The following is a 21,934-nucleotide window of genomic DNA, read 5'->3' on the forward strand; positions in this document are numbered from 1 at the left end:
TAAATCAAACTAGGTTATGTTAATTTTTATTAATTGTGCATGTTCCTCTCTAATTAGCTAATGAGAGACAAAAGGCAGGTTTAGAGCAGAAAATGCAAATGACTCTTAGAAAATAGCACAAAAAAGTAAATGGCAAGGCTGAGAATCATCCTTCATTGAAATGTCAGAGATAAATGGCTCAAATGTCACATCAATTAAAACGGGGGACAGTTAGTAGTTCATTAAAGAGAGAGCCATATTGCACCGTCGGGTACCGTTGCCAACCCTTACTATCTGGGGCAGACTGGCAGCGGGTCCAGATGGCACGGAAATCCTCACAGATTTCAAAATGGTCTCTGCAGGGGTGGCGTTTTCTCCCCCGCTCCCACCCTCACCGCTGAGATGGGGTGTGGGCCACAGGCCCATGCCGGCCTACACATTCCAAATGGAGGCACGCAGAGAGCTGAAGGCGCCACAGAAATAAAAATAAAGCTGCAGAGGACAACATGCACTTTTAAACTGATAAATGACTGATGCCACACATAATGACTGAAATATTTGTTTCAACTAAATCTATGAGTACACCAAAGCAACATAAGGCCACTTCCTCTCCTTTAAAAGGCATAAAAGTCTAACGAAGGGATCCGCCACAGCATTAAGTGTTGTTCATAACAATGTGATGATAGCATTCTTTGGTGATATATAAGATGTTATTGGTCGGTTGGAGCAGTGTAGGTGTGTTCCCACCCAAACATTTCCATGCTTGGCACCCTAAAGACCTCATTGAGAAGCCGTCACTGGAGACGCTGGATTTAACTGTAATTGGAAAGACGGTGGTTGGAAATAATGATAGGAAATATACATTATCATATTTTTACTACTATAAAAATATCAAGTAAATCAAATATCTAAATCGCAACCACTACTAGTCTTGTGTGTACTGGGAGCCCCTGAAGGACCCCAAATCCCAGTTTGAGACCTATTAGACAAGCTTTCTCTGTCTGTCTGTGGCGGGGGCGGGGCAGAGAGTTTCCTCCGGCCAATCACACAGCAGGAGCGGACTTTGGCGCCCTGTGATTGGCCGCCTCGAGCACGTTGTGTATGGAAACAGGAAGAGACTTTGCTTATTGTTTTGCACATGGACAAGAAAGAAGAGAGGCGCCGCGCACACACACACATCGCTCGGGACACGAAGCTACACTGTAAGCAGTCGGCTCCATTTGCAGTGTTCTTATCTTTCACAACGTCGAGTAAACACGCGTGTAAGCGACCGAGAGCGTTTCAATCAGCGTGTTTAATGATACACTGGGCTGCAGGCCTGCACAGCGCGTTACACACACAATAACAAGGTTTAACGCGTGTTTGCAGGAGTTTAAACACACTCACACACTCATAAAGTCGAAGCAATCACCGTCACTGCTCCGATAGTAATTCATTTAATCCACAGTTTGGCGAAGCTACATAGAAAAGGACACGTGTTGCATTTTCACAACAATAAATCACCAAGTAACCACAGTAAAACGGCGATTTCCTCATTTATAAGCACGTACATGCCAGCTAAAGTCACATAATCTAACTATACATCACGTCTTAATGATAAAAGTGAGCGTTTGATGTCTGCCACCTGATCACAATTGATTATTGATTGAAATGTATTCTGTCCCAGCTGTGTTTACAACATTATTGATTTACAAAACCGCTAACACGATCCAAAAATCAGCTCATTTACATTTACTTATCTCTGTGTTTTCCCTTAATTTTTAATTTTGGTGTGACCTTTTAGTTTATTCATTCAGATCAAAGATTCACCTTCAACCCGAAATCACTACTCAGAAAATTTAGGAATAAGCACATAAAATATAGAATAACTGTCTAAATACTAATATCTGTACTGTGTGAAGATTATTATATTATCTTGAAACGTGGAATTAGAATAGAATTGTGTGAATAACCCTGGATTTGTGGGATTAAGATAGAAATTGGAGTCACCCTTAACTTTTCTAAGGTGAACTAGTCAGAGGAACATGAACACACAAGCCTGCGTGAGGAATAAAAAAAAGTAAAGATGTTTGCTGTTCCTCAGCCGGGGAGTTCGGGGGGCAACTGGTCATCAAGTGTAGTCACTTAGACGGGAAAAACAGCAGAATAACACATTATAGTATTATTTTTAATCAGTGTGGGCTATTAGCCAAGGCCATTATTGCCAAAGACTATTATTCTATCTGTAGGTCTATTACCAGCGTGCTAAATGGCAGGCGGTGTACAGAGCTTATCCAAAGTGCACTGTACCATTGTTTGGCTCTGAAATTTCTCGCCTTTATTGTCAGTTCAGGCAAACCCCTGATGAATACAGTGGGAGCAGCAAAAGTAGAAACAAGAAAGTTGAAGCAGACACATTTGTGATCACATACCATGACAGATACGGTGGTGTGTGTCTGTGTGTGTGTGTGTATGTGTGTGTGAAGGGTGGGGGGGTGAAATAGTGTAAAAAGCAAGAGTACTTTGCCTTTGTTTTTTCTTATGTGCGGTGTTCTGTAGTTAAAAGTAGCGACAGACTGTAGCAGCACTTTAAGAAATAATAATTACTGGCTTTAGAGTATTTTTATGCATTTTTAAAGAGGATATAAATAGACTCATTACCCACACAAGGACTCTGTCTAAGTTTAAAGTCCATTTTGAACCCTTTTTGTACTATTGATAATTACTGAACAATACAAATCCTTTTATTTAATTTTTCAATTAGAATGTTGCAGAGGAAATTTTTCCATTTGCAGAAACGAACCGATTCTCTCTGCTGTCACAATTAACACACGCAGAAATGAATGAATGTCATTTATATAATAGTATTAAATTCAAAATCAGCTTTTTCCTACAAAGCCTATAGGCGGTGTTCAGATCAGGCTTCCAGGAAAGAAAGGTTGCTTGGTTGAAACTCTTACAATCAATGTGACCTTTATTTATTATAACCCCCATCTCTCAAAAACTCACATATAACATAGTCAATCATCTCTCCTTCCCTCAAAGTAAAAATAAAAAAGGAACTGCTGTCTGGTTATTGCCAGTATCCATCTCAGTCGTCAGAAAAGCTGCACGTTTTTGCTGTTGTTAAGGGCTGGAAACCAGAATCCCATCGGAGTTGCACCCTAAGGAACAAATTTAATGCTAGAAAAACATCCCGGCCATCAACCAAAAATGACGGATTGAAAATAATGTCGAGCTATCTTGGGAATCCCCCACCAGACAAGGGAACAGACTGCATTGTTTTTCTCATTTATGTGATATATAGAACAGAAAGAGGGGAAAAAATGGGCGATTTATTGGTTAGATAGGCGTATTCTTTCCCATGCACAAAAGAAATATTGGATAGTAATGTAGGGATCAAGTCAAATCATGACATTGTTTGGAGGCTAGGTGTTCAAATATGTAAGTCATCATCCGTTGGTGGCCCGCTAGGTTTCCAATAGATCATTCAATGCAAATATTGTGGGAAATTCTGAAAGTTACCACATGAATATGTCAATGAACGCGGTGTAATTTGTGCTTCCTTAGCAGGGCAGTGAGATGAAGAAGCAGAGGGAGAGCCAGTGCACTCAGAAGACCATCTCATTGCTGAGCCCCCTGGGGAAGATCCAAGTCAGTGGATGTGAGAATGGTGTGCACACCATCCAGATCCTAATGGATGTCGCACCTGCTGAAAGGTACTGTACAACAGCCGGGCTGGTGACGTGATAAACAAAGGTGTGAAATTTACAGGCAGACAGAATCCACTCGTGTGATGGAGTGTCACCATTCCTCATTGGAAGCAGGGCATTTTTGTAGATCCCACAAGAAATATCCTGGAGAAAGTTGGGCAAATATGAGCCGGCACTAGAAATATGAGGGGCACTAGAATACAGTTGGGCTTGAAATTAGATTTCCGGTGGCATGCGGTTGTGATTCTTCCCGCAGTATATTTGAAATTTCAGAAAAATAACTTGTTTATTATCCTCCGGGGAGTTGATTAGAGCTGAAGTCTGTGGGGTCAGCAAAGGCCATGGGGAGCCCGGACTGTTCTCTCCTGTTTATTTATGTTGCCTCCAAGTTGTACACAGTAGTTTTGAGTGTCAACCATCACTCAGAAATGTAATATGCGGCCGCGTTTCATGCCCTCCCCATCGCTCAAAATTGTTAGAATGTTGACAGCCTTACTGAAGCGATTGAAACTGATTAAACTCAGCATTAATAAGCACTTATTCCTTATTTTTACAGGTCCACATCCTACATCCCAGATTAGTTTTGATTAGATTGAAATTAAATATCCATGTATTGCGGATTCGCATTTGACAAACTTGAATGGTTTGGGAAATTAAACCATTTCCAAATGCACCCGGATAGGAAGTTATCCTTTTGAAAATGTATGGCAAAATTCTAATTTATGGAAACCCATTAATGACCGTGTATATTATACCTCAACACGTGTTTCCTTCCTGACTGTCTGCTATTTCCTAAAATTCATCAAGCAGTAAAAACATTCCACTTGTTGTTAATGAGTTGAAGTGAGAAAATTAATAATATGGAATTTTGATTATGGAAGATGTCCTGTAACCATGTGCAGGCACCTTTCTCCGTCTCCTCGTGAACAGGGTTTAATTTGTGTGTTCGGGTTCAGTAGGAATATGCAAATGAATTTAATGATTCGCATCAGTAGATCATTTCTCAGTTTAATATCATTTGCTATGTCGGTCATAAGTGTAGTTTGGATTACGTCGCTCTCTGTATGTTCTCCAAGGTGTGCGCTGGAAATCATTAAACAAAATGTTTAGATTTTGATCAGGAATGGGATGTTATTGTCACAGGACGGGGGGAAACTAGAGCCACCTCAGATATATGGAGTAACACAATGTAAACAGGCATTAAGGGAGGCGAGATAAAGTGACAAAATATAGGCTTATCTTTGCAACCGGCTTTACATGTAGATCTCACAAAAGCCTGCCTGTAGCGGTAATAGTTCAGATCAGCCATTTCCATTGATTTATTTATGACATACTAAACAAGGCTCTCTCTCCAGCTTTGGCTGTGGTGTGGCGCAGGCTTAGGAAGTCAGTGTGATAAATGATGTTTAAGAGCATATTTTGGATAAGGGAAATAGATAACATCTATGCATAACATAAAGGGAAACCCAGTGTTAAAGCTGCGCAGGCTTCCACCAGCCCCGTTTGCTCTCTGCGCTCTTTCACAATTCACTATTGGTTGCTGTTGAGCAGCAGGAGCGAAAGCGTTGGTGGCATTGATAGATAGTTATTGATAAATGCCATTATAGCTACATAAACGCCCTTGAAGTATTGCTTACACACCATGACCGTCAGCTCTTTCTAATAGAAACGTCTCAAGCCCCTTTTGCTTCCTAACTGATCTTAGGAACATTTCCTGAAATCAACCTCCTCTGCCAGTCTAACGACAGCCCTGAAGGCACCATCAGATGAACAAATTCATTACATCTCAACAACCCCTGTTGGGGCCCTACGCACCAGCCTCCCTGTTAACCAGCCTCCCCCTTAGTTTAGCATGGCCACAGCGTTCACAGAAAAATGATACGCATTTTGTTTACAGGAGATTACTATTATCTGAAATATGATGCTTCGTGCCTCTTTCACACAGAGCACAGACACATAATACAGAGGAAATCATAGAGCACTTTTTTTATTAGGGTGAAAAATGAAAAAAGGGCTGGACTCCTGCCCCGAGACATTTTGTGAGCATATTATTTTACAATGCTTTGATCAATTTGTCTGTCAAGCTGGCTGAGATGTGGGGGAGCTGGAAAAAAGCAATTTAGCTTGTGAGGTCCTCAATAGAAATGTACTACAGGAGCCCGTGTATGACATGTTGCATTAGAACCTGAGTAGCCTTTATTGCCTGATAATGTCACCAGGCAATGCTGATATCAATCACACTTTAACAGCCGGGCTGATGTGTTTTTATGAAAGAAAATAATGCACCGAGCATTTCTGAGAAAATAATTGATTTAATTTGGAGGTGGGGGATTTCTACTTTTAACGACATGAAAATGTTGTGTTGGGTAACAAAAAAAAATCAAGCCGAGCACAAAATGTACTCGGAGCTAAAAATTGTTAAGAAGTGTTAAGCTCTTTGCATATGCTCCTATAGAAGATTGTAATTAATTTTACACGGATAAACAAAAAAACATTGTGTCTCATTTGCATATAGATATAAACAATATATTTGTGCATCTGAATTCCCAGCACACTTGGGTCATGTGATCTGCCTAAAATCCTAAGTGGCTAAAACCAGAAATTATCATTATATTTCCCCGACCATAAATCCGGCTTTTTTTCCCCCTCTCTCTCCCTGACACAAAGCCTTATAAATCTGTGTCTGATTTTTCACACTGCACATTGTTTTTAGTTAATGATTTTCATCTGTTTGTTGTTGCTGTGATAGCGGGGAAATGTACCATATGCTCCGGCAAAAGACAAATGATTAGCAAATGAAATTCCGGACAGCTGTCTGACTGAAAGCGTTTGGTTGATAGCATTCTGCTACCATAATTAGCTTAAGCTTTGGGTTAATTAACTTTCTACCTGGATATGCATAATAATAGCTTTCTGCAGAAAGCCAAGGAGCTTCCAGTATATCAGCAGCAAAGGCTGGCTTTTTATTTTGTATTTCGCCAGCATATTTCAATTTCAAGAGGCGATTTAGCTCGGGAGCATCGTCAAATATTGTAGATTTTACTCCCCAAGCCAGATAATTCTGAAACAATAGGGGTGTATTATGTGGCAGAAATGCCATTTCTGAATGTAATTAAAGCGGATGAAAGCAATCACCAATTTTTAAACGCTTTTGTCTAGCGTCAGGCCTACTTGTAAAAAAATACCCATCAAGAGGAGAAAAGAGGCAGGAGAACCCCCAAGTCCTCCTATAAGAGGCCTTTGAGACTGAAGTGAAGTACAACAGTAATTAGTCTTTTGTATGAATTTGCCGGCCATGGTCATGATTAGTTAAGCATATGAGAGGACTGCAGGACTGCACTGCTCTTAAGGAGGAGGGTGTTAAAGTCTATTTATCACCAGTTATCCTCACAGCTTTCCATTATCACTGACAACACTGGATGGGGCCTGAAAACAGCCTAATTGTTGTGAGGTGGAGTGTTTTTGTGTCGAACCCGTCACCCCGCTCACATTGGCATTCATAAGCAGACAGACTTTTTTTTCCATCTATCCAGCCCTAATACCCAAGCTGTCACAACAGCTTTTACACAATACCGACGCGAGTGTGAAATATCTGAGGTGATGCATTTATCGTTTTCTCACACTCATGTAGTGTTGTGAATCAATGTCCCGGTTCACACTGAATAGCAGTATGGTAAATGTGTTTCCTGTTTGGGGCCTGTTTATGTGCCGCCACGCTCACATTATTTCCCGCAGTCATTTCTGTCTCCCTCTTTTCCTCTCTGTCATACTTAGTCCAAAGCATTTTTTAAAAATCAAATTAGAATTTGTCTTAATATAATTTTCCGTCCTAAGTAAACTGCTCACGATTGTGACTGAACTGCTATGTCATACAAACAGGGATCTGCTGAGATATTGAATGCGATCATCAATAAAGCCGGGGGAGACTTTTTGACGTAGTCCCTCTAGAAATGGTATGAATTATTCATTGAGTAATGATATTCAGATGATTTTTGTTCCATTTTTTTTTTACGGCGGCCTTAGAATATTGTTTTGCATGTTGTGAAGTGTAGTACTCAGCTGCGTATTCATTAAGGTGCTGCTCCCACTGGCCCTTGGACCCATCTGTGCTCTATGTTTATGCCGCTGTCTCCCGGGATCTCCTCCCCCCTCCCTCCTCCTCCTCCCCCCTCCCCAATCAGGCAGCATGTGCCATTTCCTGTGTAAACCAACACCTGTGTAACACGCTACCTGTAAACCGCCCTGCACAGACAGAGACGCTGACATTCACTCATTCTTCAAGACGAAATATTTGCAAATGTTGTGGTTTCTAAAACGGACCCTCCAGGGTGAGGAGGAGACCCGGAGCGGCGCGGCTAAAAGCAGCCGCTGCAGTTTTTTTCTGCCGTCAGCCGAGAAGTTTTGCGGCAGGAGGGCTGTGCTAGTTTGTTTTAGAACTTGATTGGATTCTATATCTGCATCACGCAGAAGTGTGCGGTGTGTAACATACTGAGGCAATATGCAGAGAGATGATTCCGTTCTGACATCTTGGAGAGGAGTACGAGTCAATTATGCCCAAGTGTTGTTCTTGCTTATCTTCCTGCGGCACCAAACAAGGATTTAGTCAAGGATTTAGGGGTGAGGGGGTGGTGGTGGGGATCATGGTAAGCGGTTCACAACAAAACACTCAAAACTCCTGGGAGCGGGCACTGATTTAAAAATAAATTACAGAAGACGAAGCGCTAACACTCAAGGGCCCTCAGCAGTGCTGGCGTACACAGGTGAAGATTAGCCTCCTCGCTAATCAGAGGAACAAGGCAGTAATTTGCTCTGAACACAGACAGTAATTAGGACTTGGTGACACTGGATTCCCATAATGCCTTTGTGCTTGACGTGGTCAAATTTTGACAGAGGCTATCCATGCAGGGTCACTGTCCCTCCAGTCTCTGGGCCCTCTTCAGTTGAGGCTCTAAAAGGTCCCAGCAGTTACAGGGGATCCCTAATGTACTTTATGCCTCCCTCACTGGCTCCTTACCATTCGGGTAATTGGAATCTCTTACTGTGGCACTTGAGAATAGAGGCTAAAAACGCTATTTGAAACTGCTCAGTAGTCTGTTGTAGATAAACATTGCTGCGTCGGGGTGTGGATACACTACATAATGGAGTAAGAGTTAAGGCTCTGGTAATACATGCCTGCACTGACTCCTGTGGCTAGCCAGTTGGGAGAAGACCTAATTGTTGTGTGCTTTGTTGCCTACGCTGCAGTATTTTACCTCCACCTTTATGTATTGGATCGAGCGTTGTGGCCTCTTTGGTGGACATTCGCTAATAAGAGTTGTTGGATATCTGGAGAGCCGTTTATCTGGCCCGGTTTGTTTTTATTTTGAAATAGCAGGCGGAGAGCAGAGAACGTGCGGCCCTTGCACGGAATAGGAGGCATTACTTACAGCTTACCACTCCAAAAGCTCTTGACTTTAGTGCTGCAGTGGCAGAGATAGGAATCTGAATGATCTTCAAATGGTTGAACGAGCCGCATTGAGCAAGTGGCTTACAATTGTATCACAGCCTTTGGCTCAGACACCATCAGGATCTTGACATTCATAGAGACATGCTGTATTTTTTTCCCCTTTTTAGACAGTCATTTTAGGCTTTTTTCATGCTCTCTTGAGTCTTTGACGTGTCCGAGTTAAGTATCTGCAGCTATAAGGCTGAGGAAAATATTGGACTGGTCCTGGCCTTTTCTATTTCATCCCCTGACCCGCCATGTTACCCATGATCGGTGAAGGAGAACTCTGGCAGGCTGTGTCAAAAGTGACAGCCGATCGAGTCAGGATGAGCGCCATCACGCTTCACAGGATGGAGGCATGAGTTCTGACTTTTTCCCCTTTTTGTGCGATACGCCATTACACCCTTCGCCAGATTGCTATGATTCCTTTCAATTAGACCTTGTGGTTAACCTGTTTCATTCTCACATCTGCTGCGGATGGAAAGAAGAAGGGGGAAAAAAAGTCTCCTGAAGTCTTGTGCAACTCGACTCGGAGAATATGCCAGAAAGAAAATTGATGAAATTAATGTCAGCTACTTTTGTTTTTTCCCGGACACGCTATTGCTCACCTCCTTTTTTTCTCCCTTTGTCTCTTTTGATTGTTTCTTGCAGGATGAATGCTCAATTCATTCTTTATATTAGAGTTAGAAAATAGGTAGAACTCCAAATGACTCCCACTTTGCACACCAATGATTTATGGTAATTGGAAATTGATTGTGACAGGAGCACAATATTAGAAATTTTCTCAAATCACAATCTTCTATCAGGGGAAATATTCTTTTTTACTTCGTCAACTCGCAGCTAGTTCGGAATTAGTTTCTTATTTCCTTACCTGTGATGAAATACTGAGCGCCTACAGGATACTTTAAACATTATTATTGTAAATAGTCAAAAGATAGGCTCATAAAAACAAATTTGAAATTATTGAAATCCTATCAGTAGTAATTATAATTGTTGCGTACAGAGTTTTCTCTGTAATTGCGAAGACATTTATTAGACGCCTGTAATCGCTCCTTTCAAGGGCATTTCAATTTCTAATCTGCACGTCTGGTCTCCGTTAAGCCGGCGCCGCATGATTTGCGATTCACCGTGGCAACTGAAAATGTTGCCCCGTGCAGGAGTTACATCTCCACTGGCCAGCTGCTCTTTAGAAACAATCCCCCATCGCACCTAGAGGTGACAGACTTCAGCTCCACTGATGTTGTTCCGTTTTTATTTATTTATTTTGGTGTTGTTTGCCAGCCATAACATGTACTGCATTGCATTAACTTTTACTACTGTCAATGTTGTATCACTCAAACACCTTTTAAGGCGAGCGCATCCACATAACGGAGAGACTGAGGGGAGGAAAATTAGCCACGGTGACAAGTCTGAAGTGTGAGTTGGAGGTCAAAGGTGCCGAGCCTTAAGCAAAGGTGCTCTACCCTTTGTCCGGTAGATTGTAAGGGCCTGCGGGTCCAACAGGAACATTTCCACACACAATATCCCCGAGCTGTCAGTGTGCAGCGGCTGGAACATCCTCTCAGAGAGAAGGAGGGGGTGTGGAGAGTGTAGAGGGGTAGAGGAAGAGGAGGAGGGAGGAGGAGGTGGTGGTGGTGGTGGTGGTGGTGGTGGAAGGAGGTGCGCTGGGGAGGTGGTGGGTGTAGAGAGGGAACAGTGGCCTGAAGATCCTTGCTGAGAGAAAGAGAGGTGGGGGGATGGTGGGTGTGTGTGTGTGTGTGTGTGTGTGAGTGTGGGGCAAAAGAGCCAGAGTGGGAGGATAGAGAAATAGAGAGGGGGGAAATGAGGAGGGAGAGCTGGGGGGGGGGGGATAGAAAGGAGAGACAATGACAAGTAGGGGCTGGCTGGGCACTCACCCATGCCGACAGAGATTGCCATGAGCCATGGCCATTGTTTGAGTGGGTCTCAGCACAGGACCCGCTGGTGGGCTTCCGACTTTTCACCACTCAACTATAAACTGCTGCGCGGTTTATTTAGAAATGAGAGTATTTACACCTTTTACTGTATTTACACCCACTGTTAAACGGCCCCCGGGAGATTTCCATCGCACGGCCACAAACTAGCGCGGCAGAGTGGCTCCCTGAAAACTGACCCGCTCAGTCATAACACTCCAGTAAACCCCCGGCTTCACGTGTCCCAGTATAAAATCGCTGCTGCTCAAACTGCGAGCGGCAGAAGTGTAAGAAAACACTTAGGGCCATGTTAACTGTGTTACGGCAAAGAGGAGAGAGACGGCGGTGTGTGTATGTATGTGTGTGTGTGTTTAACAAAGTAAATGTCTATTATTAATACCGTACAGGATAAGCCAATTTTGTAAAGGGGGCACTTAAATGGCGATATTAGTTATTTATAAGTTTTGTACACCAGTTAATGGAACTGGCGGCCCCGCTTCAGATCCGCAACACAGCTTGAGGTCCACTTTACGGTAATGCACATGCGAGGAGAGGACCTTCCCAGTAGGGTCTTTAAGTGTCAAATATGGGTCAGTCTGCTTGCGTTGACCTGGGGGGTGGTCAGCAGCGCAGAGACATTCAGCTGTTAAGTGATGCCAACTCAACCATCGGCAAATTCCTCCAAGCGTCTACTCATGCTAAGATGCACGTCCAAGCACAGCGCTTTGCTGGCCAGCAGCACTCGGGCCAAAAAATCCATTTATTCTTGTCATGAACTATAAACCAGACCCAAGCAGAGCTGAAACTGTTGTTACGCCGTAACAGCTGCAAAACTCCCTGTGAAAAACTGTTTCTGCTCCCCCAAAGTTGTTTGAAATGAATTGTTAACAGCGTTTCTCCTGACCTGACAAGAGTTTTCGTTGGTACTTTATGATGCATACATACTATAAACATACACTCAGTGGAGACTTTATTAGAGACACCTGCACAATCCAATACGTAAGGGATCAAGTATCTGTAAAGTATCTGCTGAAAATACATTACCCCACTTATTGTCTGGCAAATTTCCAAATCAATAATTTTACACCGCATATTAATTTTAATGACTTTATAAGCTACTGTAGAGAAAAATTGTTCGCCGTTACTAGCGTAGCAACAATGCTTGTACATAAATACTATAATAATGGCAGCAGAGTGGAGGCTACTAGCTAGCTACATCCTGTAGTAGCAGCCTGTGTCGGGTTTTAAAGTCACATTGTCCATTTCTATTAATTGTGTAATGCGTCAGAGTGAATTGAGTCGCCTTTGGGGATGTTTATGTTGGCTTCATGTTGCTCTTTCTAGCAGGAAGGCATTGCTAGTTTCTAGGAATGCTGATAAGCTACTGGTAACTTGACAAAAGGGCTCTAGTCAGTTATCTAGTTCAAGTCATTAGTAAGACATGAGATAAGAAAACTGACCGTAGAATTCTTAGATAGACCAACCAGAATGGCACATTCCAGGTTAGCATAACACTATGAATCCTACGTTTGCTAATCTATTCATGTTCATCTTTTGTTGACACTGTGTCAGAGTGGCGTTCATTCAGCTCATTAGTAGTTGTGTCTGTAGTTAGTGGTGTTGTTAGATATAATATAAACATATAGGACTATGTTTTATTCAAATGTGACTAATATTCTGCCCTCCTTATGTCATTGGGTCGGACAGAACAGCATGTCTGACACAAGGTCAATGATTAGCAGCTTCACAAAGGTCGAGTTATAGCAGCTTGTTTTATTAGATTGTGTTGCCTTTCACAGGTGTGTGTAGTAATGTGCCCACTGAGTGTGTTTCTACGGCAAAGAAGCGTCAGAGTCGCCGTCCTTGCTCCGTCTTTCCCAGCTCGGAAAACTCGCTGCGACCGCGCTGAGAAAGTTTGAGAAGGTTTTTAAAAAGCCCCTTTGATTAACAACTTTAGTTTCACTCGGCATGTTATGTCATCTCGCGTCTGTGTCACTCACGGCCTGTTATTACACTCCTGTGACACATTTTAGCACTGTTCAACCAAGAATTCCGTATTATGATTACTCCTCTGATCCCCGCCTCACCTCCCCGTCCTGCCTTATATCCCTCGCAGGAGCAGCCGGGCCCCCCTGAGCCGCGTGGTCAACGATAGCCCGGCAGAAACGAGCCCTGAGTTGCAGCGCTGCGTCGAATGGCTCCAGGCGTACTTCAGCGAGCCGCGGACCACTGGGAGTCTCCCGCTCCCTGCCTTTCACCACCCCGCCCTGCAAGGAGGTCTGTCATGGATAAATATTTGCAGAGCCATGACTGGGATCAGGCTTTCACTCTTAATTGTCAGTTACATCACTTACACTCACTGGCTCACTGTGTTATAATGAAGTATTTTATGGCTGAGGGAGAGAGAGAGAGAGAGGGAGAGAGAGAGAGAGAGAGGGGCGAGGGAGAGCTGGGGGAACAGCGAGTGTGTGAGCGAGAGAGAGAACAGAACACAGAGCTGTAACTTGGTTCAGTAATCTGTGGCAGCTCTTACCACGCGTGTTAGTCTTGGCAAGCTTTTCCATGATTCTTGGCACATTCTTTGAAACTGATCGAATTCCACTCTTGACATTTTCAGACGGGAAGCCTTTTTTTTTTTTTTTTTTTTTTTATTTAATGAGAACATGTGAATGGTAGTAAAGTTTGAATGAGCTTATTGTTGGCTTGACCGGTCACCTACAGCAACTGCAAAAAAAACGGACAATTAGTTTCTCCTCAACTGGTAGATATGACACACGAGAGAGGAAGAGGGAGAGAGAGGGAGCGCTGAGATAAGAAATGAGGGAATAATTGTCAGTTAGCTGTTTTTGATTCGGGGGAAATAAACAGTAACGCGGCCTGACAACTCATTTTTGACACGGTAAACTTAGGCGCCTGGTGCCAATTCCGCCGAAACAATTACAGCTTATTTCTTCATCCCTCCAACGACGCCCGCCGCATTTTAACTTAAAGGTTTTTCAGAGGAACTCATTTCCAGGGTGAAGCACACCTACGCGGGGAAAAATAACTCCTAATATATGCATTTAACAATTGTGCCTCTCTTCCCCTGCAATCAGCTCTAAGTTGCTCTCTAATTTCATGCAGATCTGCAGTGCTTGAGTGATGGCATTTTCAATGAGCAGGTAGTCCGTGGAGACCCTGTATACAGCTATGAGTCCCACGCTCCCGCAAAGGCAATGCAGAAATACATCAGGACCAATTACGATATCAACTTTCAGTGTGATTCCCTTCGCCACCAAGTGCTTGTGTACCAGCCCCAGGCTCTTTCAAATCGCATCTCATCTGAAGTCTTTGGGGTTTTAATTAAATTTCAGGATAGATGGAATTCTTCATTAGTACCTGATCTGAATAGGTGATTGTGCTGCGTTCCACCTCTTCTCCCTCGCCTGTTGTTTTGGGGCTCAGTAAATACAGGATTTAGGGCTGGATTGCTCTCGGTAGTCAGACACGTAAGGCCATGTCGGCATAAAAATGTTAAACGCACGCATCAGGAGTATTCATCTTTTTGAGGGGAGACATTTTCAGTTTTTGTTGATTCACAAATATTCAGGATTAGGATTTTTTTTTGCTTTGCCTGCTGCGCAAAAATTCCTAGTCGGTCTAGTCGAGCGCCCAGCCCACTGCCTTCCTAGGAAAAAAAAAAACAACAATACAAGTTTAATCAGGTCATTACCATCTGTGACAACCAACTTTTTTTGTTTGCACAGTTATCTTGTGGGAGAACCCCGAACGCGACAGTTCTCTGGCAGCACTTGTCATGTAATATTGAGTTGTGACCTTCACTTGAAGTGTTGCCATGTTTATTTACACATTTCTGACAAAACAAGCCACTTTTCATATTAGCTGTCAAGACGTAGTGGAGCTACAGAGGTGACATGAAAGGAGATGTGAGGCGCAGTTATTCTGTACTCGGATCGTCACATCACATGCGAGCTCGGTCGTCGGAGGTGTGCGTGAGTGGCGTGTGTGCCTGTGTCTGTGTGTGCGTGTGTGTGTGTGTGTGTGTGTGTGTGTGTGCGTTCACATTCACCTCCTACTAAAAAAAAAAAAAACACAGACACCACCGTGGGTTCTGGAAACGATGCATATTCTTATCTCATTAATTATACATCCATATGAAACAGACGAGAGGATCTTAGTCTCGGTAAGCGGCACGGGGAATGTGCGGGGAGGGGGCCGGGCAAAGCGGGGGAAGGGCGCTCTTCAAAGCCCAAATGACTGTGTTCCTGCAGGAGCCTGAACCTCCCCCTGTGCTGTGCACGGGGTGAGATGAGACACTCACCAGGACTCGCCCCTGTGATGTGGAGAGGAATTAGGGAAATGAACGTTTTCAGAATATCGAATAATCAGAGAATCATCAGCACCCCGTCAGCCTTCAAAAGTATGGATCCCTCAAGACTCAAGAGACACTTTGACTGCGAGTCAAAGTCTTCCCTCCCATTAGACACAAAGGATAATGAGGGAGCTGTATTTCCACTATTGTCTTTTTATTCTCACAAGCATGTATGAGGTGACTGTCAGCTGGAAATCATCTCTCCAAACCAAACGCCATCATTAGCAAGGCTAATGGAATTCCCTTTATTGTTTTCCTTCTTCCCCCTAAATTGGTCTCCTATACAAAGTTATGAGCAGATCAATCATACATGCCAATATCTTCATAATCACGCCATCCCTTCGATTTCACTGCGGGTCAATCTCTGGCTGCCTGTGCAGCGGCTCTATCACCTGGCCCTATGGCAGGTAATGGCCTGTGACATAATTATGGGATGTCCGTAAACACGTAAGTGGTTCCTCTCAACTTTTATTTAAACAATTGACATCACTGCACCCCGATCTAAAGAGGGTCCTGACCCCAGACACAGTGTATTAGGCCCTTTATGAAGTATGGGGCTAGGGGACTGCTCTCCAAATCATTGCTGGTCACCTCCAGTGACCTGCACCGAGTCGCTGTCACTTACACTGATGAGGGCAAAGTTCTTTAACCTCTGGACTCGCAGATAAAACCACAGACACTTTTTTTTTCCCGCTCTGAAGTGTTGACGATCAGGTGTTGTGTAAGTGGTAAACAGGATTTGTTGCTTCCACAGTTTGCAGATAGAAGCGTGGCATCGGGGGGGAACGTTCCTGAGTTTAAGCTTGTTTTGTCGCTAACTTGCCGTAGCTGCTGGTTTTTGGGGGCGAAGCGACTGGAGCGCATCCATATTCACCCAGGCGTCACGTGGGCCAAATCGCGAGCGTCATGACGGAGAATAATGCATAAAAGAATTTCCAGGGTTGTATCTTATCTCCTCGTAGCATTAAGTCTGTCTGCGTAAGAGCCCGTCATCTCGTTGACAGCGTGATTATTACCTGAAAAATTATTAAACAGTACCTACGGGCCTTGTTCAAGACAAAGAACTCACATGGGTGCGCATCAATCAAATCTATCCCCTTTAGGTTTTACACTTATTCCCCCCAGTTTAGGCAAATTGCCTTGTTCGCGTGGCTTTGTGTAGCAGAGAGTGACTATAAGGTAGCGAGGGAGCCTGGGGAGCAAAGGATGTTCACTCTGTAGAAGAGAGACAGGGGTGTGACATGTTTTCACACAATGCCAATTTAGAGGGATTTCACATAGATCACTTGTCATGTGCTCTCTTAGACCATATAAATGAGAGAGAATGGGAGATCGCTAATTGAATTTTCATGACTGAGTACATGTATGTACTAGAAGAATGTCACCCCCTCTTGATAACGAGACTATTGTTCCCCGCCCTTGTTCGCCGCCGCCACCAAAAAAAAAAGTGTTGTTCACTCGCGACACGACCGGAGCGTCTCAAGGTTTCCTCCGAAGCGTCTTCAAACGCGTTTTTTGATTTTCTCGGCAATTGGAGCTTTGCAAACACGCCTCTCTCTCTCTCTCTCTCTCTCTCTCTCTCTCTCTCTCTCTCTCTCTCTCTCTCTCTCTCTCTCTCTCTCCCTCTCTCCATCCGGTCGTCGCCCGGTAATCCAGAAAAAAGAGAAAGATAATGCAACTGCTAAAGTGCTAATGAAATCAAAGCCGTTAATGTGGTCGGTTAAGCTGCGGATGATTTGAAGAATTCCACCATTTAAGTGAAGATGATATAATGAATCTACTCTGAATAGAAAGCAATTAAAAGGACAAATTGGTCTGATTAACCTCAAAGTCATCCCACTGCCACAAATGGTGTGCAACATTCAAATTATTATTATTAAAAATCTGGAGCAGATTTGCAGTGGTTTTGGCCTCTCTTAATCCTTTTAAATGAAGGAGCCAACTTTTTTAATTTTAGCTGTGACCTTTCCGACGCATAACCTAGATTTTTCTGCAATGGAAATAATTCCCTCATATCAGCAACTGTACCGTGTTAATGCCGGTGCTAAGGTCAAACCGGAGGGATTTCTCTCTGTGTGCGTTGAGGTAATAAGGGGGTTGAGCGCCGGCGTGGCAGTCGTCCTCGCCGTCTCATCCGTCTGATAACGACGACGACGCCGGCCTCATAAACAAAATGTAAATGTGTTCTTACGCAGGGTTTTAATCAGAGGATCAAAGTAAATGAGCCACTGTTGTGCTTAACATGGAGGTTTGTTGTCATCGGCCACTCAATCAGCTGTCTGGCTTTGATTGATTAGATGAGTGACTCTCTCGCTCTCTCTTCCACTCTCTCTCTCTCTCTCTCTCCCCCTCTCTCTCCCCCTCAGACTCGTTCAGCGGCCGCGTGCTGCAGACGCTCCTGAGGCGCGTGAAGTGCGGGGAGACGGTGTCGTATAAGCGCCTCGCCGAGATGGCGGGAAACCCCAGAGCGGCGCGGGCGGTGGGAGGGGCCATGAGGAGGAACCCAGTGAGTGCGGCTGACACTGATTGACAGGCTTCTTCTTCTCTTACTTACTTTCTCGCACACACACACACATGCGCGCGGCGGGGCCGGAGGGGCGTTGGCGTCGTTGTTGTTGTTGTTGTTGTTTCTGCTTCTTTGATTCCGATGGCGTCCGCGGCTGAGCTCACAAAGAACAACGTGTATATTGAAGTTAATTAGTCTTTTTCAAACAAATAAGACAGGAATCTGCCGTGGTTCAGTTTGATCCGATCACCAAACACACAGGTTTCATATTTGGATTTCTTGGTGAACAATAATTATGAAGTAATTTATGTGCATTTATAAAAGAAAAAAATCCTATATAATACATAAATTAATTAGACTGGGATGTTTGTTGGTTCCATTTCAAAGTGATTTGACATCTAATCTGTATCTGAGATGCATCAAACATATTTTTACATTTAATATTGAAGAGGAATGTCGTTTCAGGGGACGCCATTAAGCAGCCAACACAAACACACTATCTCACACTCGCAGGTGTAATCCGACCCCCGTGTGTGTGTGTGTGTGTGTGTGTGTGTGTGTGTGTGTGTGTGTGTGTGTGTGTGTGTGTGTGTGTGTGTGTGTGTGTCGTACACCGGTGCAGCTGTACCTCCAGCAGGGTCCAGAGCCCAGACGTTCTGCTGCTCTGTGGACTCTTAAACCGCAGACGTTCGCTCCAAATCTCTTCTGAGTCTCGCCGGTAGAAACCTGACCCGCATCTTCTTCTTCTCTTTTTTTTCCTCTTTCTTGCCCGGCGATTCCACTGTGTACAAAATGGAGGGCTAGAGGGCAAGTGGTACGTCTCCTTTTGATCAAACCCTTTTGATCAAAGCCCGTTTAGCTCTGCCCATGTAGTGCTGTGGGCACCACCGGTGTGCTGTGTGTGTGTGTGTGTGCTGTGTGAGGTGCCGCACGTTACTGCGCCGCAATGGAGTTAGTCAGATGTTCTCCCTCGCACGTGTGTGTTACAGGGAAGCGTGTGTGTTTCTGTGTGTCTGTCTGTCTGTCTGTGTGTGTGTGTGTGTGCGTGTGTGTGCGTGTGTGTGTGTGTGCATCCTCGTCTCTCCCCTGACTTTATTGTGCGTTCTCACTCTGGGATGGTTGGAAACATACAGCAGAGCGGATCAGAATGAAACCATAATACAGCAAAACTCCTCTAGTTGCTCTCTCCTCTTCCTCTCTCTCTCGGTAGCCAATGGCGTCGCTGGTGGATGTCTGCGCTGCACTTCTCGGTCTCGTGTTTTACAGGCGTTTCTCTCCTTTGGTCGGGGCGGCTGGGAGCCCTGAGCCCTCAGCTCCTCGTACGGATCCAGAGTCAGATTGTCAGTGTCAATTACTTGTCAGTAGCGGCGCCTGGGCTCGGGCTTCAGCTGTGTGAAAAGCTCAGTGTGCTCAATCGATCCTCTCCTCTCGCCTCGCCGTGCCACTTCTTCTTCGCCAGGATTTGAGTATTGATAAGCCCGGCGCAGTGCTCTTTCCTCCCCAAGTGGAGAGGCAGATCCGAGAGGCCTTGAGGGTACCCTGCTCTCCCTCCAAACCCGGGGAACAGTTATTGATCGGAATACTCGAGCAGTATTTTCTGTGTCTGCAAGGTTAATCTGGGGCTCGGAAAGTTTTATTGCTGTTGATATGGGAGCGGGTTTAATGATGGATTTGAACCGGAGCGCGCCGGATGTCCAACTTTTTATATGAAGAAAGGTCTAAGAGGTGCAGCCGTCAAGTCAGGGAAACAGTCAATTCCGGACACACTCGGTTAAATTGGAAAAGCACAGACGGAGTTGGGGATGTGTGTGTTTTTCCTTCTGTGCGTGTGTGTGTGTGCGTGTGTGCGCGACAAGAACGGAATAAGTGAAACAAGAAGAGGTGGAGGAGGAGGAGGAAATGGTTTTGAAGAGAAATCATGGCAGCGATTTCCCTCAAATCATCGATGCCGCCATCGTAGCGCCGAATCCGTACCGATGGAAGCGTTTCAGTCTCACTTGTTTAATCTTTCTGCAGCCATTTAGTTTACAAAGAACACGGGACCCCCTCCCCCCCTGGCCCCCCCCCGGCCCCCCCTCGCCCGACCCCCCTCAGCAGTAGTAAACGCTCCACCGACTTCCTCTTTTTAATGATCACAGGGTTATCAGATCTTAATGTTGACACTCCTCTCCATTGAATATTCATCCTGCTGCTGTTTTTGCCCATTAATTTTTGATTGCTTCTTTTTTTTTTTGCTTTAACACTATTAAAGAGTCAAAAAGAAAGAAAGGAAACATTTACACCCGGAGCCTGAGCCGTCGCCCCGCGTGTGCGTCAGGATCCTGACGCACCGCCGCCGCCGCCGCTTTGTTTGTCAACGTCAAAGAGGAGGAAAAAAGTGCAGATTCATATTTGCTACGCGTCGGCTCGGGCTTTCATGTGGTTGTCATGACGTTTACGCCACAAACGGTTGATTGGTTGATACAGGAGACATGTCAGGGACGATCATCACGCCAGCCGGAGATGTTTCCACTCATCTCGTGTTTATTATGCTCTTGTGTTGCAGTTTAAACCGTACTTGTTTCATTTAATTGTGCTTTAAAGTTTGTAGTTTGTGCGCTGTGTGAATTTGACCTCATTCTGCTTTCATAATTAAAGAGTTTGGTTTAATAATCCCACAAAATATCAGCCTAATATAAACCATAAGAGTTAAGTATCGCTGATGTAAACAAAGCTTCATCAGAAACACACAGATAGCTGACAGATTAGTGGGTGAAGTTATGAGTGTGTGATGTTTTTGGTGTGTGTCCCGTTCCTTTGGTTTGTGTTTGGATCGCAGATTTCAACCCACAGAGGCCAAAAACAGGAAGCAGCCACGGAGAAACGCGAACATTTCAGACTCTGCCAAAGTTTTGTGGTTGTTTCAGAGCCGAGCTTGTTTCCTTTCTCCCTCCCTCCCTCTCTCTCTCTCTCTCTCTCTCTCTCTCTCCCTCTCCCTCTCCCTCTCTCTCTCTCTCTCTCTGATAGGTCCCCTTGCTCGTCCCCTGCCACCGTGTCATCTCCAGCAGCGGGCAGAGTGGCGCGTACATGAGCGGCAAGGGCAACCATCTCAAACAATGGCTGCTCGCCCACGAGAGCGAGGGGCAGACGAACGCATGACAGAGTACACACACACACACACACACACACACACTGTACACACACTGTACACATACACACACACACAAGGGCGGTCGGGGATGTTTTTGTGTTTTTGACAACACAAAACTGGGCTGTAAAAGTTTTAACTGTTGGCTCACACACACACACACACACACACACACACTCACACTCACAACTGGAGCCACTTCATACTGCCTTTTGTTTTCCTTCTTTTTAATTTTTTTTTTTTAAGGAATTATTATTAATCTAAGAATAGAGACGCGGCTCTGTTAATGTGAGTCGAGTCGTCGTGGAATTAAAACGTACAAAAATAACTTAAACAGTTAGAACAGTAGGAATTCCAAACATATGCTCCCGCGGGCCTGCGGGCCGGCTGCCTGCTGCCAGATAGAGCTGGAATGAGTTTGTCTGAAGAATTATTATTCCCTTTTAAAATATGTCTCTCTCGCATTGTTGTTGTTGTTTTTGTTATTGTTGTTGTGGTTTTTTTTTTTTTTTACCCGAGCAGAATTAGTCTTTGTACCTCTCGTTGGGTGTTTTTTTTTTTTTTTTTTATTTCCTGCCAAGTGAAATGCTTTGTTCAACATCCAGTGATAAAGACTCTGAGTGTCTGCGGCTCACTGCAGCTTTGTAGTTGTTTAGTTCAGATCCCGTTTCGTTTGATGGCGTCCAGAAAATTATGTTCAACGCATTTAAATAAATACAAAGTCTCCCAAAAAAATGTCAAATCCTTCCTTTTGCTAAATTATTTCATTCGTATTTAACTCTAAAATCGATTTCACGGAGTGTCGTAATCTCCAATTAATATCATCTCTGCATGCTGCTCTG

General features: G+C 44.3%; 1 protein-coding gene across 2 annotated transcripts; it reads left to right on the forward strand.

The window, feature by feature from the left end:
• The first annotated feature begins 1,093 nt into the window (after positions 1 to 1,093).
• LOC142991616 (methylated-DNA--protein-cysteine methyltransferase-like) lies at positions 1,094 to 21,605 on the forward strand. 2 transcript variants are annotated; one of them, XM_076141685.1, is made up of 5 exons: positions 1,094 to 1,181; positions 3,529 to 3,677; positions 13,204 to 13,364; positions 17,826 to 17,965; positions 20,972 to 21,605. In XM_076141685.1, exons 2-5 carry the CDS (start codon positions 3,541 to 3,543, stop codon positions 21,101 to 21,103), a joined length of 570 nt encoding a protein of 189 aa, XP_075997800.1. In that variant the 5' UTR covers positions 1,094 to 1,181; positions 3,529 to 3,540; the 3' UTR covers positions 21,104 to 21,605. The 2 variants fall into 2 exon arrangements, with proteins under 2 accessions (XP_075997800.1, XP_075997799.1); XM_076141684.1 differs by having other exon boundaries at positions 1,102 to 1,181; positions 3,532 to 3,677.
• Positions 21,606 to 21,934: the final 329 nt, after the last annotated feature.

The sequence above is a fragment of the Genypterus blacodes genome, unplaced genomic scaffold (genome assembly GCF_046128005.1).
Source record: "Genypterus blacodes isolate CSIRO-AG114 ecotype Tasmania unplaced genomic scaffold, CSIRO-AGI_Gbla_v1 ptg000020l_1, whole genome shotgun sequence".
In the NCBI taxonomy this organism is placed as follows: domain Eukaryota; kingdom Metazoa; phylum Chordata; class Actinopteri; order Ophidiiformes; family Ophidiidae; genus Genypterus; species Genypterus blacodes.

Coding starts and splice junctions, on each gene's coding strand:
- LOC142991616 (XM_076141685.1), top strand. CDS start 3,541: ATGAAGAAGCAGAGGGAGAGCCAGTGCACTCAGAAGACCATCTCATTG. Junction 3,678..13,203: donor GATGTCGCACCTGCTGAAAG/GTACTGTACAAC, acceptor TATCCCTCGCAG/GAGCAGCCGGGCCCCCCTGA. Junction 13,365..17,825: donor CCACCCCGCCCTGCAAGGAG/GTCTGTCATGGA, acceptor TCTCCCCCTCAG/ACTCGTTCAGCGGCCGCGTG.